We start from the raw sequence: 16,323 nt of genomic DNA, 5'->3' as shown, positions 1-16,323 counted from the left end.
TTGGCAGGCAGCCATTTGTTTTAATGGGCACCATAAGTGCCACTTTTTCATTTAAAAAAAATGCTAATTTCAAAAGGAAAAAAAAATGGGAAATGACATTTAAAATAAATCTCGATATAAGGTTATCGGAAATTGCGCCCTTAACGGTCATGACAGCCATTTTTTCAAAATGGCCGCCATAAATGCTGTATTTTCGAAAAGATTTACTAAAATCAAAAGGGAAAGCCAACGAGATTTTGCAAACAGTTTGGAAATTACATTCAAAAGTAAACTTATTGGGCCATTGCAAATTGCCCCCTCAATGGCCATTCCAGCGATTTTTCAAAATGGCCACCATGAATGTTTTTTTTTTTTTTTTTGTAAAGTGTTGCAGACATCAATCAGAATTTCCACAAAGGTGGAAAATTACATTCAAACTGAATTTGATAATAGGTCATCCAAAAGTGCACCCTCAACAGCCATAGCAGCCAAGTTTCAAAACAGCGGCCATGGATGCCCCCTCCTTTTTTTTCTTTTGCAAAAATTTGCTGATGTCAGAAGGAAAGGTCAATAAGACTTTGTAAACAAGTTGAAAATTATGCTCACAAATAAATTTAAGTATAAGGTCTTCTTAGAACGCGCCCTCAAGGGCCATGCTTACCACTATGGATGTCCGCTTCTTTTTTTCCTTCTTTTTTTTAAAGAATTGCTAATTTCAGAGATAAAATCAATAAAATTTGTACATTTGTTGAAAGTCATATTCAAAAGAAAATAATATATGAGGTCATTACAAATGGCACCATCCACGACCATGGCCACAATTTTCCAAATGGCCACTATAGTTGCTATTTATTTCTTGAAAATATGATAATGCCAGAAGAAGACAATTCAATTTCTTGTGCAAATTGACAAAAGACATTCAAATGAACTCAGGCTTGAATTTAAATTTGAAATGAAGATATTGAGCATCCATTTAAACATCGTCCCCAAGGGCTATGGCAGCTCTTTGTCAAAATGGCTTCCACATACTCTTTTTTTTTTATTAGCTTATTCCAGAAGAAGAGAGCAATAGAATACTGCTAAACAGCCATAATATCTAATGCAATCTGGTGTTCAAAGAAATTTAAATTAAAAAAAGGTTTCATTGATGAGCTAGTTCTAAATTCATGTTTTCAGTTTAGTTCTAATTGCAGTATTTCGCGTGTGACGGCTAACAGTATATGGATATCAAATGCCTGTTTTTTTATGGAAGCATAGCAAGTAAATTAACTTTTTTTTCGCAAAATGAAAGGCCATTTTTTCGTATCTGTCTTAAGAATATATAGGAAGTTACATTTTAGAATAGATACACGTCATATGTGACTCTGCGCCTCAAAACAAACAAAAAGTCGCCAGACATGAATTTTTAGTTAAGACCATATTCTGAAAGAGCAGAATTTAAGCTTTCAAGTGATATATAACTCAAATCAAATGGACTCTCGTAACCTATCTAAATATTGGAAAGAAAGCACAAACTCAGGAAAAGTGTGAACTGAGAAAAGAGGCTCTGAAGTACAGTGTCTATTCAAGCGCTTAATCTTCACCAAACCGTGCTGGCTGTGCGATGAATGGGACAAAAAACAGGAAGTAAACTACCAGAGTTACAACAATGAAGAGATTATCAGATTAAAATGAAATTAAGCATGCCTCATTAGCACATTCTGTCCATAATTAATGCCAACTTTCAAAGCAGTAGCACTATCCTTTCAAAAGTTATTAGAGTTGAAAGTGAAGAGTGTGGACAAGGTTTTTCAGAAATGAAAAAGGGATTCTAAAGACACACCTAATCACACTATTCTACCAAAAATGTTCGAGATAAACTGCTAAAAAAACACTTTCCTGCCCGTTTTGTGATACCAAATTTTAGCATAATGTAAAAGAAGACCCGCTCTTTCAGAAAATATGAAAAAGTCAAGTTCGGCTAGGTTGACCCATTTCACTTATTTTCAGTTCTCACGCAAAATCAGTGTGTGCGACTTTATGTTCGTTTTGAGGTGCACGGTCACATATAGGCTACGCTACAGTAGGTACTGTTATGCACGCGTTGATACTGAGGTAAGAGATAGGTACAAAATAACACATGTGCACACCAAAAAGTACCTTTCCGAAGCTGTCTTTATTTCGTACTGCGCAGGCGCAGCATGTACTGAAGACGTGTCAGTGCGTGACACGTGCATGTACTGAAGACGTGTCAGTGCGTGACACTTGACCTGTACTGTACTTCATAATATCTATCAAGTACCCTACACAGTAGCCCAGAATAGTCCCCTCCCATATGACTCTACTTAGCTGAAAATACAAATGTGCTAATTTATTTTGCAATGGGAAAAGTACTTGACAGAGATACCAAACCTAACCCTAACACCAAAGCGATTTGCAAAGGAAGCATATTTCTGTATAGTACGCAAAACAGATGACCAAATCACAAAAACCAGTCATTTTATCCTGTACTGGGTCCGGTACAGTAGCCATAAAGTACCCCTCCCCCAACATATCATGATATCATTTAGATGAAAAGATTAATTTTTTTTTTTTTGGTTTGATAGAAAGGTTCATTCAATTTTCAGAAAAACCCTTGCTATCGCACAGTCTGTCTTTCAAAATTGTAACTTGTGCGTTCAAATTTGTACATGTGGCTATCGAATGTATTCGTAAAACTGGTACTCAATATTTTTTTTTTTAAGATGAGAACATTTCAACGTGTCTTTCTATGTGACTTTTTGTTTCATCCATATACTGTTAAGCAGTAAAAGTATCATACTTTCTACATTGTATAACTCGAGTTGGTTGTTATATATTAAACGCCCCTTCTCTTTCGTACATGTCATTGTAGGCCTACTTGTACCAGTACAGCAGATTAACTTATCTTCTTATAGTCATGACAGCACAATAGATACAAAAGTATATCTGTAGAAGACAGAGAAAAAAAATAAAAAAATGAGGTTCATAAACTGGACTTCCTAGAACTTGTCAACCACTCGGAATAAAGCGTTCATAACGGCCAGATAACATGTGGCTACGTGCTTCCTCGGACTCAGTAAGCACATTGAAAAAAAAAAAAGGTTGCCAAAGTCTCTGAAACGAATACGAACATTTTGGAGTGCTATGATGCTTACAAAACAAAAATCATGATAAAAGAAAATAAGGAAAGACCTAAAAAACAAACATATATGCTAAATTGACTGCACAACATGTTAAATTGGATACCCAAAAATCAATTTGAATGAACGAGCGCAGCATATTCGTGAAGACGTGGCTATATTGTTATAAATTTATGATTGAACGGATAGTGAAAGGGTGCTTGTCTTATGAATTTCAGTTGAAAAAATGTTATTTACAATGAGGTTAGAGGTAATGTGAATGTTCCAAAATGAATTAAATTCCGATTGTATGGACAAAGAAGCCGTTCTCGTTCTCGAGCGATGCCTAATGGTTGCGGTCCACTCATTGCGTCTGGCCAGTTAGAACACTTTTCTATTTACCGTAAACATGTTCACGGTGTGAACGTTATTCAGCAGGCCTATGTAACTGCCAGTCACAAGAACATAAAGTCAACCTGCAGTTAAGCAGACAGACATTTGGCAGGCACTTCCCCCCCCCCCGCCCCCCTCGCAGACTGAATGAATTTTGGAAGAAAGACAAAACGATATAAAGGTGACAATATTCCATGTGGCACATAATGATGAATGCATTCTTATCTACTTATTCTACTTTTTTGTCGTAGCGACTAGGGAGAAATGCCAAAAGTTCTTGTTGCAGCACGAAATTGTGTTCCTGGGACTTTGCAAACATCGCCTGTTTGCGATGCGTCACCTAAGTGCTGGCATTCTAGGATTATTCTGCAGGAGGACAAAATAATTTTATTTTCACGTTTAAAGATTAGGATTTAGTGTACTTCTCTAAATATTCAACTTTCCCACGCTGCACTCTTCCAGAATAAGGGTGGATGAAGCCAGTGACTGAAGCCAGGCGGAAAAAAAAAACGGGAAAGTAAGAGTGGTGAAAAAGCCGCCGTCACAGATTGAGGACGACGTGAAAATAGAGGGAAAAGACGTTCTGGATTTTGGGAATGATCGAATGGACGGTTGCTGCCCATGTGTATTGCCTTAAACTGACGTTTCAAGTCCCAGTCCAAGACGTAGAAGCGCAAATAGATGCGGTGGGCCTGACTTCCTCATTCACATCTTTACAATTCAAAATATTTTGGGATGAAACTAATTAATGATTACACGTATATTACGAGGTCTCACTATGATATTTCGAATTATTTTTACCATTCTACTGTGCTTCATAGCTGGAATCAATCAGTCACACTGGAGGACCTCCCCTCTCAGCTTCGGCTTCACGCGCCTACGCAAAGAGTATCTGTACCATGCCAAACCTTCAGACTCTGGAACTAGTGGATGTCAGTATAACAGGCGATTTTTTCATCGTCCTCGCCGATTCAGCCTTAGGAGCCAGGGTATCTTATTTTATCCATGATTAATTTCACGTCCTTTTAACGAAAGAGTAAACTTCACGCCCACCTTGTCTACTTTATGAAACAGACGAGGAAGTAATCCAATAAAAGAGTGAATGATAACCATGCGAATGAATTGAAGAAATGGTGCCATGGCCTTTCGGTGTTTCATTATCATTATTCCGACTAATATCAGAAATCGTATTCAACCATTTTCGCATATCCTTATACCTTTCAGAGAAACACGTTTATTTGCATATTTGTTCTCAGTCTATATTATTATTTATACTACGTAACGGTATGTAAGGAGCCTGTCATCAAATTTATTTTTCATTTCCTTTCAAAATGATTGAAACATATTATGAGGCTACAAATGGGTTGAGGAAGGAGCATAATACAGGAAGCTTTAGATGTCAAGCCGACGGAATCCCTATCAGTAGTGCATGGTTTTGGGTTTGTTTGTTTGTTTGGTTTTGGGTGGAGGAATGGGCTCTTGGAGGTTGAGAAGAATGGGGTTATTATTCTTCCCACTACATAGTCTCAATATGGCATTTCATGTCGTTTTCAACCTCCTACTCTTCTCAACGGCATAGCTGCAATCGCTCAGTCACACTAGAGGACCTCCCCTCTCAGCTTCAGCTTCAAAGGCCTACGCCAAAAGTATCTGTATGATGCCAAACCTTCAGACTCTTGAGCTACAAAGTGTGAGCATGGCGGAAGAGTTTTATGTCGCCCTCGCCGCATCAGCATCAACAGCAAAGGTATATTATTTCGTATTTTCGTAATATCGTTTCCATTCAAAGCAGAGTACAATTGATATCCAAATCATCTTTTTTTTTTAAGAAAATGTAGAAAATTCATTTCCGCTTCATCTGCGATTACGAAAAAAAAAATGCATCCAAGGAGTCATACCAAGGAGTAAAAATGTTGTTCCAATCTGAAAAGTGAAAGTTGTTATTATTGATGTTTTTCGAAAATTAGTGACATCGGTACCAATCCAGATAATGGTATTGAGGAAAGGAGACTATGCGTTTTACCATTGTATTACCTTTATGATATTTTACTTCTTTATTTGAAAATATAGTCGAATTTATTAAGTCTAGTCGTTTTTCTCCTAATTAAAGATACATAACCATCATGTTCAAAATGCAGAGTTTGTTCGCTAAAACCGATAAGTCCATTTTTTTCAAATGGAGATATTTGCGATTAAAGGTCAAGAAAAATGACGAGAATAATAAGAACAATTTTGCTTCTTTTGACCATAACTTCAAAAATTTACCTTTATATGTAGTGACCAATACATGTATATCATTTAAAAGGAATTATTTTGTACTTTATGAAAGATACCGTACTTCAAAATCTTCAAAAATGGACTTATCGGTTTTTGCGAACAAACTCCTCATATGCTTATAGGAATACGAGTATTATTGAGATTTTTTGTCAACCTGAAAAAAAAAAAAACGATGTTAATTTCCTTTTCTTTTTTGAGGGGTGGGAAAAGTGAGTAATTTTTTTCTTCTCAATCTAGAGCACTTTCTCGTTAATTTCCAACCTTCCGTACTGCGTAGCTGGCATCAATTAGTCACATTGGAAGACCTCCAATATCCATGGTATCAGCTAGAGCTTCACGGGACTACGCCAAGAGTATCTGTTCCATGAAAAGCCTTCAGACTCTGGAGCTAAAGGACGTCGGGATAGAGGAAGATTTTTTTGTCAATCTCGCCGAATCAGCGTCAAGAGCAAGGGTACGTAGGCTCATCTCATCTAATTTTCACAAATGGAGTCATCCACCTAAGAGGTTCTATTCTTTTATAATACTAAACAACCCCTCCCCCAGGCGGCTAACCATACGCAAATGCTTGTTCAAGATTCCTAGAGATACTCCCTTTAAAGGACAAGTTCACCTTCATTAACATAAGGATTGAGTGAATGTAGCAATATTAGTAGAACACATCTGAGGAAAATCAGACAATCCGTTCAAAAGGTATGAATTTTTGAATTTTTTTTTTTTTTTTTTGCAGTCACCGCTGGATGAGAAGACTAATGCAGTGTATGATGTCACATGCGTACAACAATATAAGGAAAATATAAAGAGAATGTCACAAAATTTCATCTTTAAAAAAAAAAAAGTACACATTCCCTTGACTCGTTACTGACATATGTTATGGGTAATATTATTCCCATTGCCTTTAGAAAGAGGCAAGTCAAGTGCTCTTTTATTATGCGGAAAAAAGTTAAAATATGTTGAATGTTCTTTACATTTTCTTTATACTGTTGTACTCATATGACATCACGAGCCTTAGTAGTCTCCTCATCCAGCGGTTCCAACACAAAAGTTTTAACAATTCATAACTTTTGCATCGATTGTCCAATTTTCATCAAACTTTCACTGATGTGTTCTACTAATATTGCTGCATTCTCTCAATCCTTATAATGTTAATGAAGGTGAACTTGTCCTTTAAGGATGGAAATGGTTTGTGGAAGGGAAGCCACAAAAATACCCCCCCCCCCCCCCCACCATCTAGAGTTTTGGAAGGAAGGCCAGCAAAATTGCTCCCGTATGACATGTTTTTGGAAGGCAAGCTAGCGAAATTCCCCCCAAAAATAATAATAATAATAAAAATAATAATAATAAAATAAAATAAAGAAAGAGGAACCGTGGTGAAGAATGTCCGCAATTTCAGCACCTGCACGGACAGGACTATATTAAGCAACTTTCTGATGCTGAAAATACCACAAAAGGCGTACTTCCTGCAGCACTTTACTTCTCTTAGGGTCCATGTTAGGATTCTAGTGATGGAAAAGTCTGATAGAAAAAAAAATGTGCTGAAATAAGTCATAATATTATTTAAAATGAAAAAACAAAAACAAAAATAAGTATTGTAACAATTCAAAGATATCTGACAAATTTCAATATTACGTAGAACATAGAGGTTTGAATCATAATCTAACTATGCATGTACGTAGTTCATTAACAAAATAAATTAATGGACCACATACAGTCAACTGCACAAAAACGTTGTAATCATTTTTGTACCTACCATAGCGTATGCTTGGTATGGGAAGAAGCAGTGATGTATTACAGATTTGTCCAATATCAAAGTGAATCCTCTGACCAAGCCCTAACTTTTAACGCGCATGACCACCTGAGTGAGGAGACGATGAATAGATTTTAATGGGAGGAATATTCTATAACACTGTAAAATTTGCAATATCCGTACGTCGTCTTGATTAAGTAAATATTTACGTTTATTGGAAATTGCACACGATTATTAAGAAGGAACTTAACAAAATTCCGTTTATACAATGTATTTTTTTTTTCCTGTAAAAACTGTACAGGAAAAAATATATACATATTTAATCTGCTTGAACTAAATACAAAAATTATGATTTGCTTTTTACACAAAGCGCATAAAATACTTCATTTTTAGTTGTGAACTGAGATACATCAGAAACTTGTAATTTGAAGGAAAAAAGGATTACTTTATATAGTTTCAATGTAATTTTACAGTTTAAATTTTTTAACTTAGTGTATTCATACAGATTCCTGCATTCTACAACGGTATCTTAAATTCAATGACATATAAAATTCCTAAAACGTGACTATATTTTATTTCACCAAACTTCCGTTCATGCATGTCGATTTGATTTTAAAAAAGTTTACATTTAATCTTGATTATTGCACATATTAAATAAGAAGGGTTTTTTTACAGACTTTCGTTTACCAACGTCGCTCTGGACTTAATTTTAATGCAGAAACTGACGTTATTTTACCCAACTTCGGTTTTTTAAATATCATCTTAATTGAATCTCTTAGATTTCTTTTGTTTTGCCTATTAGAGACATATTTTAGGCTTATATCCTGCCGAACGTAAGGATTTCTGAAAAAGACTGGTTGGATTAAGAGCCAAAATAGTTAGTTTGGTATGAAGTTGACATGACGCAATCAGTTTGAGCGCATCAATCATGTCAACGTACGGTATTAGACTGTTAAAAAAAATGTACTTTTACAGACTAAATGTATGTGATTTTTAATGTGTTCTTGTGTGTTTGTTTGCGTGTGGGGGGGGGGGGGTTAGTGTGGATGGGTGCGGGTATGCGTGTGTGTGTATCTGTGTGTATATGTGTGTATGTAAACAGTTGGTTGTCCTGTATCATTAATCAACTGGAAAAGTTGACACCAGTTGATTCTGATTGGGACTTAATATATCCCACATATGACCAATAAGAGCATACATCCTGATAATCCAAAACATGAAAACCAGTGAAAACAGATTAAACACATAGAAATCTAAAATATCTGGGCTGGGTTCAAATTTTCTGACTGTGTTAAAAGTTGTATGTACATTTTCTGCAGTTATTCACAATTTCAAAATTGTGTTACAAAGAAGGGGTTTTACAAAGATGTATTTTCACAGTTTGATTTGCGTAATCAAGGTATTTGTGATCTAATTTAAGTAACCACGTATCCATTACATTATATTTTTTCTGTATATATATCTTTCTTTTTTTGTTGAATACAATGCGGTCTGTTTTCTTAAAGCTAATTTTCTTGCAACTCTGTCGCCAGATTTGCTGCAATTTTATACGACAGAAAAATATGTTAAACGTTTTCAGATATTTCTGCTAGTCCAGGTTACATAGCAACCTGTCATCTGAATTACAGTTCTGAAACGTATGCTACAATTACAAACAACCTGTATTCTTAAAGCAAATATTCGGGTGACTGTGTGACTAAGGGACTCTCTTAAATTTGCTGTATTTTCCAGTATTTTTTGTGCAGTAATGGTTTACATGCTGTCCTTTAATGATGCTACTAACGTCAACTGCGAATCTTTGCAAAACAGTAAAGACAATGAGTTATTCCTCTCAAAACGCCCTAGTCTTACCAAAGCTTAACATATAATTTTTCATCTTCCTGCGGTCCTGCAAAGCTCCAGTCAATAATACACCATGGAGGACCTGGCCTTTCGGATACAGCGTCATATGACTATGGCAAGAGCATCTGTGCCATGCCAAACCTTCAGTCTCTGGAGCTGAACTCTGTCATCATGACAGACAGTTTCGTTTTCGCCCTGTCCTCATCAGCATCAGATGCAAGGGTATTTCATTTCAAAATATGTTTTCTGATTGTGAACCACCAATGCTTGTCTAATTTGAAAGAATATGAAAATATGAAAGAGCTTAACTTTTCCTTTACTTCATTTCTTGGCATTATGCCTGTAAAAAAGAAAAGAAAATGATAATCTGGTATTGAGATTTCATATCACAAACATGAAAATTATATCATGATGTCGCATGCATATATGCCCTTTGTCGATAGTAGTTCCAGTTATATTTCGACGGAGTATTTCGATTTTTGTTAATGTAAATTCATCGGCAAAATATTTATCATCACTTATCCCGTTCCTTCCGCAATTCTCTGAGTGCCTTTAATGCCCCCAAACGAGATTCTATTCGCCCGTCGACAGAGAGGCACACAGGGTTGGTAATCCAGCTGTGTGAAGGCAGTCAAGCGGTTCATTGTGTCCCCCTTTCTACGGTCAACTACATGTGCCCGTGTAATGGAAATATCGATCGGGTGCGAGGTATGAATAGAGCGTGTGCTGATGAGCTCTCAGAATCTTTTGTTCTACACAAAACCAGGTACCTGAATGAGGTGACTGGGGTCAGCGAACCCGCATTTCTAACTGATCTCAGCCTTGATCATTATGTACATGTTCGTACGAGTTTACAGCACAACAAGCACAAAACTAAATCAGGAAAAGGTACATAATACTGTAAAACCCCCCTTTTTTAAACAGCAGGAGAACAAATCCTGATAGGATAAACTCTTTTCTTTTTTATCAAACCCACTTTTCTGAGCATTTTAACACAAAGAAACATGAATTTAGGCCACTGAAGCAGGCACCCTTGTCTTCATTTTGGGAACCTGGTAAACCAGGTTCCCATATATCAGTTGCTCCCACGGGAACCAGGTTCCCGTAAGGAACGGGTTAATATGTAAATATACAGTATGTTATACTGTTTAATGGCAATGCTTATTCGTTCTATAATAGTTTTCGTATGTTTTACCCATTCTATGATAATGCAAAGCTTCAGTCTTTAAAACACCATGGAGGCTCTGTCATGTCAGCCGATGCATTGCAGGCATACATCAAGATCGTCTACACAATGCCACATTTTCGAACTCTTGAGAAGGTATCTATCGGACCCTCAGTGTTTCGTGCTTATTCGTCTTCATTGGAGCCAGGAAGAAGAGAAAGGGTATTTCCATTTTCTTTCTTACAGTTGTATTTCCCCAATGTCACACCATAATGTCTTTCAGACGAGTGAGACAATTGTCATAGTATGTTTTTTAAGCCTCCGCCTCGAAGTGTCGCCAGACTCATTGTTTTCGGCCTAGCATAGTGTTTTTTTTTTCCCACACGCTCAAGTTCAAAGGTCAAATTCTAAAGAATTCACTATTTTCCGATATCTCTGAAATTGCTTGAAATATCATGACATCGATATTGAAAGGTCAAGTGAAAATGCATTAATGCGTTCTGTGGATTGGAATCGATTATGTTACATAATTATTATTATAATTGTTCTCTTCAATTTTTCTCCATATCTCGGAAATGGCTCAGGATGTCTTTTTGAAACTTTAACATATCCATGTACTTCCTGACAATGATTCTCTTGAAAATGTTTAAGGTTACGGGCCAGAGGTCAAAAGTAAAAAGTCAAGTGAAAACGCTGAAATTATTGACTATTCAGTGTTGAAATCACACCATTTTGTCCCTGCTCTGGAAATTCTTGAATGTGTTCACTTGATTGAACTTAAAAATTACGTACGTTACTGCACAATAATTCTTGAGGGGAAAGGTTTGGGACTTCTTTTAGCGTAAAATATGCTTAAAATCTTCACGTGTGCGGCCGGTGCCAGATTTAGTGCTTTTATGCTAACTTAAACAATTATCTGACTTTGCCGCTGGACTTTAATTCTCATTTTGCTCTATGTTAGGCTATCCCCAAATATGTGTATGTAGACAAACACACAAACATTAATGAATATTGAGCTCTTTAGAACATGAATGCCTTATTCCGTTGCGTGTAAGGAAGGATTCATCCTTTTTGTGTGTGTAAAAAACAAACGAACAATATGCATATTTCCAAATATATCAAACTGAAATGAAAGAAAAACTGACATATAAAAAGATTTAAGATCAATGGCTTGGATTTGGAATCAATGGTTGATTGCAATAGAAGTTTATTTTGTTTTTCTCATGTCTTCGGACGTTTCCATAGCAATTGTTTTCTTAGATACAAATATTTTCAATGATATAACAAAATGTAATGAAATTAACTAAAGTTGTATATATATGTGACCCTGCACCACAAAGCACGCAAAAAGTCGCCAGACATGAATATTAGTTTAGACCATATTCTGAAAGAGCAGACTTTAAGCTTTAAAATGATGTATAACTCAAATCAAATGGACTCTCCTAACCTATCTAAATATTGGAAAAAAGCACAAACTCAGGGAAAGTGTGAACTGAGAAAAGAGGCTCTGAAGTACAGTGTCTACTCAAGCTCTTAACCTTTACCAAACCGTGCTGGCTGTGCGATGAATGGGACAAAAGACAGGAAGTAAACCACCCGAGTAACAACAATGAAGAGATTCTCAGATTAAACTGAAATTAAGTATGCTTTATTAACACATTCTGTATATCTTGGCAATCAATGACTTAAAAACCAAAGATATAAAACACCTGTTTCTTGACCCTGGCCTAATCTAAGCATCAGTCATCGCCACAGCGCCACAGGGGGGGGGGGGCACCGCGAGAGGAGGAGATTGTTTTGGTTTTGGAATGGGCTATATAGCTCCATGGTGCGTGTGTGTGTACGTGTGTGTACGTGTGCATTACACATTGTCAGCACCGGCAAACTGGCAATGCTCTCCTTCTTATTCCTGCATTTTCGTTATTTACGGGTCAATTTTTTTCGTTCGAAATGTAAAATGGATGACCATAGAATTTCTCAATAGAATATAGAATTGAAAACTTTAGAAAGGATAGAGAAAATTGAGTTCACTTTGAATGGTCTGCCACAGGCAGATATCCTTATCATGCTCTTACCTAATAGGACAGCTGCTGGAGTCATTAAACCCTGGCTTGGCCTCCAGGTTTGTCACGCCTAAGCAGAAAGTTAATTTGCAATAGACAAATACTTCGACTCCCAACTCCCAAACGAAAAATCTTTAGCGAGGTATAGCACCCCATCAGCTTTGTGGAAGTGGGGTCTCGCCTCAAACGAGGGATTGACGGCATGCGAGATAAACTGCTAAAAAAAAAAAAACACTTTCCTGCCCGCTTTATGATCCCAGATTAATAGCATAATGTAAAAGAAGACTTGCTCTTGAGAAAATATGAAAAGGTCAAGGTCGGCTAGGTTGACCCATGTCACTTATTTTCAGTGGTCAAGCAAAATCAGTGTGTGCGACTTTTTGTGCGTTTTGTGATGCACGGTAATATACATATGAAGAGTTTGTTCGCAAAAACCGAGAAGTCCATTTTTGAAAATTTTGAAGTATAATCTCTGTCATAAAGTAAAAAATTATACCTTTCAAATGATATATTGGTCACTATATAAAAAGGTACATTTTTAAAGTTATGGTCAAAAGAAGCAAAAATGTTCTTATTATTTTCTGTATTTTTCTTGACCTTTAATCGCAAATATATCCATTTGGCAAATATGGACTTATCGGTTTTGCAAACAAACTCTTCATATGTGTATTATATATATATATATATATATATATATATATATATATATAATATATATTGAATTGCTCATTTATTTTCAATTTAATTTCTAGGATTTCTGTGGCGATTTCCCCATTTGCTGTAGTAATATGTTAGATATGGTCTTAACTAAAAATTCATGTCTGGCGACTTTTTGTTTGTTTTGAGGTGCAGGGTGCACCACAAAAGAAACAGAAAGTCGACAGACATGGATTTTTAGTTAAGGACAGATTCTAAAAGGGCAGACTCTAAGCTTTAAATTGATGTATAACTCAATTCAAATGGACACTCCTAACCTATCTAAATATTGGAAATAAAGCGCTTACTCTGGAAAAGTGCAAACCGAGAAAAGAGGCTCTATGTACAGGGTCTATCTGTCTATTCAAGCGTTTAATCTTTTACCAAACCGTGCTAGCTGTGCGATGAATGGGACAAAAAGCAGGATGTAAACCACTGGAGCAACATCAATGAAGGGATTATCAGATTGAATTGAAATTGGGCATGCTCTATTAAAACACTCTCAGCCCCGGTGCTACGGTGCAATTAACTCACTGATAAGAGGCCAAAGCTTTTGAATTCTTAACGGTCATCGAAGCGCTGTGCGGAGGGAAGGACAAAAAATCTCGAAAGTTCACCTCCTCGTATCTCCCTTATTTTACCACCAAATCCCTTGAAACTTCACACATATATCAAATATGAATATATCATCCTTCATATGATTTTTGGGCGAAAACGCTGATGTATCTTTCGAGATATGTGTATTTTTCTGCTTGAGTCGACTGTGGGAAAGGGTTACGATTTTTTCCCGACACAAGTCTGCGCCTGCATGAATATGCATTTGATCAACATATTACTAGTCTGTATACACCAGACTCACTACCTGCGAAGTCTCGTGTTTGTGCAATTAGTAGTTAGGTGAAAATAAGAGCAAAAAGACAACCAACTTTCAGAGAAGATACTGGACATGCACAACTAGATCATCCTCCTGCGCATGCGTTTTCTACTGGTGAGTGCACGCTTAGCCAATCAGCGGTGTCAGGCTCGGCGCAATGCGACAGAGGTCGATTTTCGGTCAGCAGGGTGGTGAGTAAGCAAGAGAGGAACCCTGCTTTGTGCTTCAACTGTTTCAAGCAGCACAAAATCCAATACATCGGACTGCGTATTCCTTACGCCATGGATTTTACGTGGGTCACAAGTGACAGTGATCTCGATTTTTTCCAGACATAGCTGTGCGCCAAATGATACAGAAAAGATATTTGGAGAGCAGCATGGATATACTACCATAAGTCATATACCGAAGTTTCATTTTTGTGCAATGAAGGAAAATGTGAGAAAATAACACTTGTTTTGAGACCAAATTTTCTGTTTTGGAAGCTAAGTTTCGACATTATTTTCACACGTTTATCCTCAATAAAACCCCAAATAACTAACATTACGAGTTAGAGAATAGTTTCTTCTTCAGTTTGCTGTATAGATTTAATCATTTGATGGCTTTGAGGTGAGATATTGCGATTGTCCTGCAACACTTCCCCAGCGGTTTTACGCTCACAAGCTGTCTACTTTTTGCAACTGAGGCTTCGAGGTCATAAGCTTTTGGCGAGTTAATTGCACCCTAGCGCCGCACCTGCTCTGTACATGATTAATGCCAGCTTTCAAAGCAGTAGTGTTATCCTTTCGAAAGTTATCACACTTGAAAGTGAAGAGCAAAGGGTTATCAAGAAATGAAAAGGGGCCTCTAAGATATACCTGATCTCACTACTCTACAAAAAAGGGTTGTAGAAAAACTACTGAAAATGCACTTTCCCAATCATTTCATGATCTCAAACTCAAGAATAATGTAAAAGAAGAAAAGTTTTTTCAGAAAAGATGAAAAACTTAAAATTGGTTGACCCGTTTCACCTTTCTTGAGTCCTCACGTGAAATCAAGGGGTGCGACTTTTTGTTCGTTTTGTGGTGCACGGTCACATAATTCTCCCTAACTAGCATGAAATCTTACAAAAATGACTAAATTTATATATTTAGAGTTACCCATTCAACTGCAGTCGAAATCATAGTCGTTCAAGGTCACGTGTTGACATAAACGTCCGTTGCCACGGTAACACTTGAAATCCCTGAAAAATTAAGGTGAAGGTTTTGACTGATAGGACAGTCGGCGTGATGATCCAATTATTACGTAAGCATTTAAATAAGTCTAACAAAATAAAAAAATACATTTGCTAATGCATTTGTAAGTGTAACCCCTCTTGACACAACGCCATTCGAGGTTATGTAACTCGGGTGACTTTGCTATCCTCAAATGTCTGTTTCCTCAAAATTTGATGGAATATAAAAGTCCCATTTTCATTTCTAAAGTGCAGGATGATGCTCCTGTGATGAAGTTAAATTGTCTGTTTGGAAAGCTTTGAAGTCAATATACGAAATTGTCATTCCTATTTTGGGATAACTTGGGGCTTGGAGTATTCAGTGATAAAAAGTGATGTTATTTTCATTCCATATTCATGACTCAGCTTTTCCTTTGTTTTTACGCCCTGCTATACTGCTGCCTAGCTATCCATAGCAACAACAGAGGGATCTGCAAGTTGGGGCATTGCATCAATGGCCCTAGTTGAGATGGCCTGCACCATGCCAAACCTTAGGGTATTGGAACTTCGCCATGTCAGCCTGACAGATTTTTTCTTTTCCACCCTCAGAGCATCAGCAACAAGAGTAAAGGTATCTTGTACAATATTTACCTCAAGGGTTATATTGTTTTGATAGTGGGATATTTTTTTTTGATTTCTCTAGAACGGAAGCTACAATGTATGATAACGTTACCTATAATAAAAGAACAGTAGTCTTTAGTCAGTACACTTCAAGACAAAATGATAGTATGAATCTGTTCTGCACACATTCATATGTTTTGCCTTCAAATCATAGTCATACTAGAAAATCACTCGGAGAGCGTGAACCTCCGCTAAGCAGGTACTTTCCACCGATGATCTTGGTCTTCCATAGAGATCAGTGATTTCCACCCAAACGTATGCATGTTGAAAATTGCCCTTTCCCAATATAGAGGCCTTT

At 36.8% G+C, this 16,323-nt stretch overlaps 1 protein-coding gene across 1 annotated transcript in view; it reads left to right on the top strand.

Annotated features, from left to right (window-relative positions):
• LOC140226671 (uncharacterized) overlaps nt 1-16,323 on the top strand; it is a 101,648-nt gene that overhangs the window by 66,814 nt on the left and 18,511 nt on the right. Inside the window, exons 6-11 of the mRNA XM_072307110.1 lie at nt 4,313-4,480; nt 5,071-5,238; nt 6,046-6,222; nt 9,412-9,579; nt 10,574-10,642; nt 15,874-15,975. Of these exons, the coding sequence (XP_072163211.1) occupies nt 4,313-4,480; nt 5,071-5,238; nt 6,046-6,222; nt 9,412-9,579; nt 10,574-10,642; nt 15,874-15,975 (852 nt within the window). The remainder of the gene's footprint in view (nt 1-4,312; nt 4,481-5,070; nt 5,239-6,045; nt 6,223-9,411; nt 9,580-10,573; nt 10,643-15,873; nt 15,976-16,323) is intronic.

The sequence above is a fragment of the Diadema setosum genome, chromosome 3 (genome assembly GCF_964275005.1).
Source record: "Diadema setosum chromosome 3, eeDiaSeto1, whole genome shotgun sequence".
NCBI lineage: Eukaryota > Metazoa > Echinodermata > Echinoidea > Diadematoida > Diadematidae > Diadema > Diadema setosum.
Note: the sequence above shows the minus strand (reverse complement) of the source record. Positions and strands in the feature narration are given on the sequence as shown.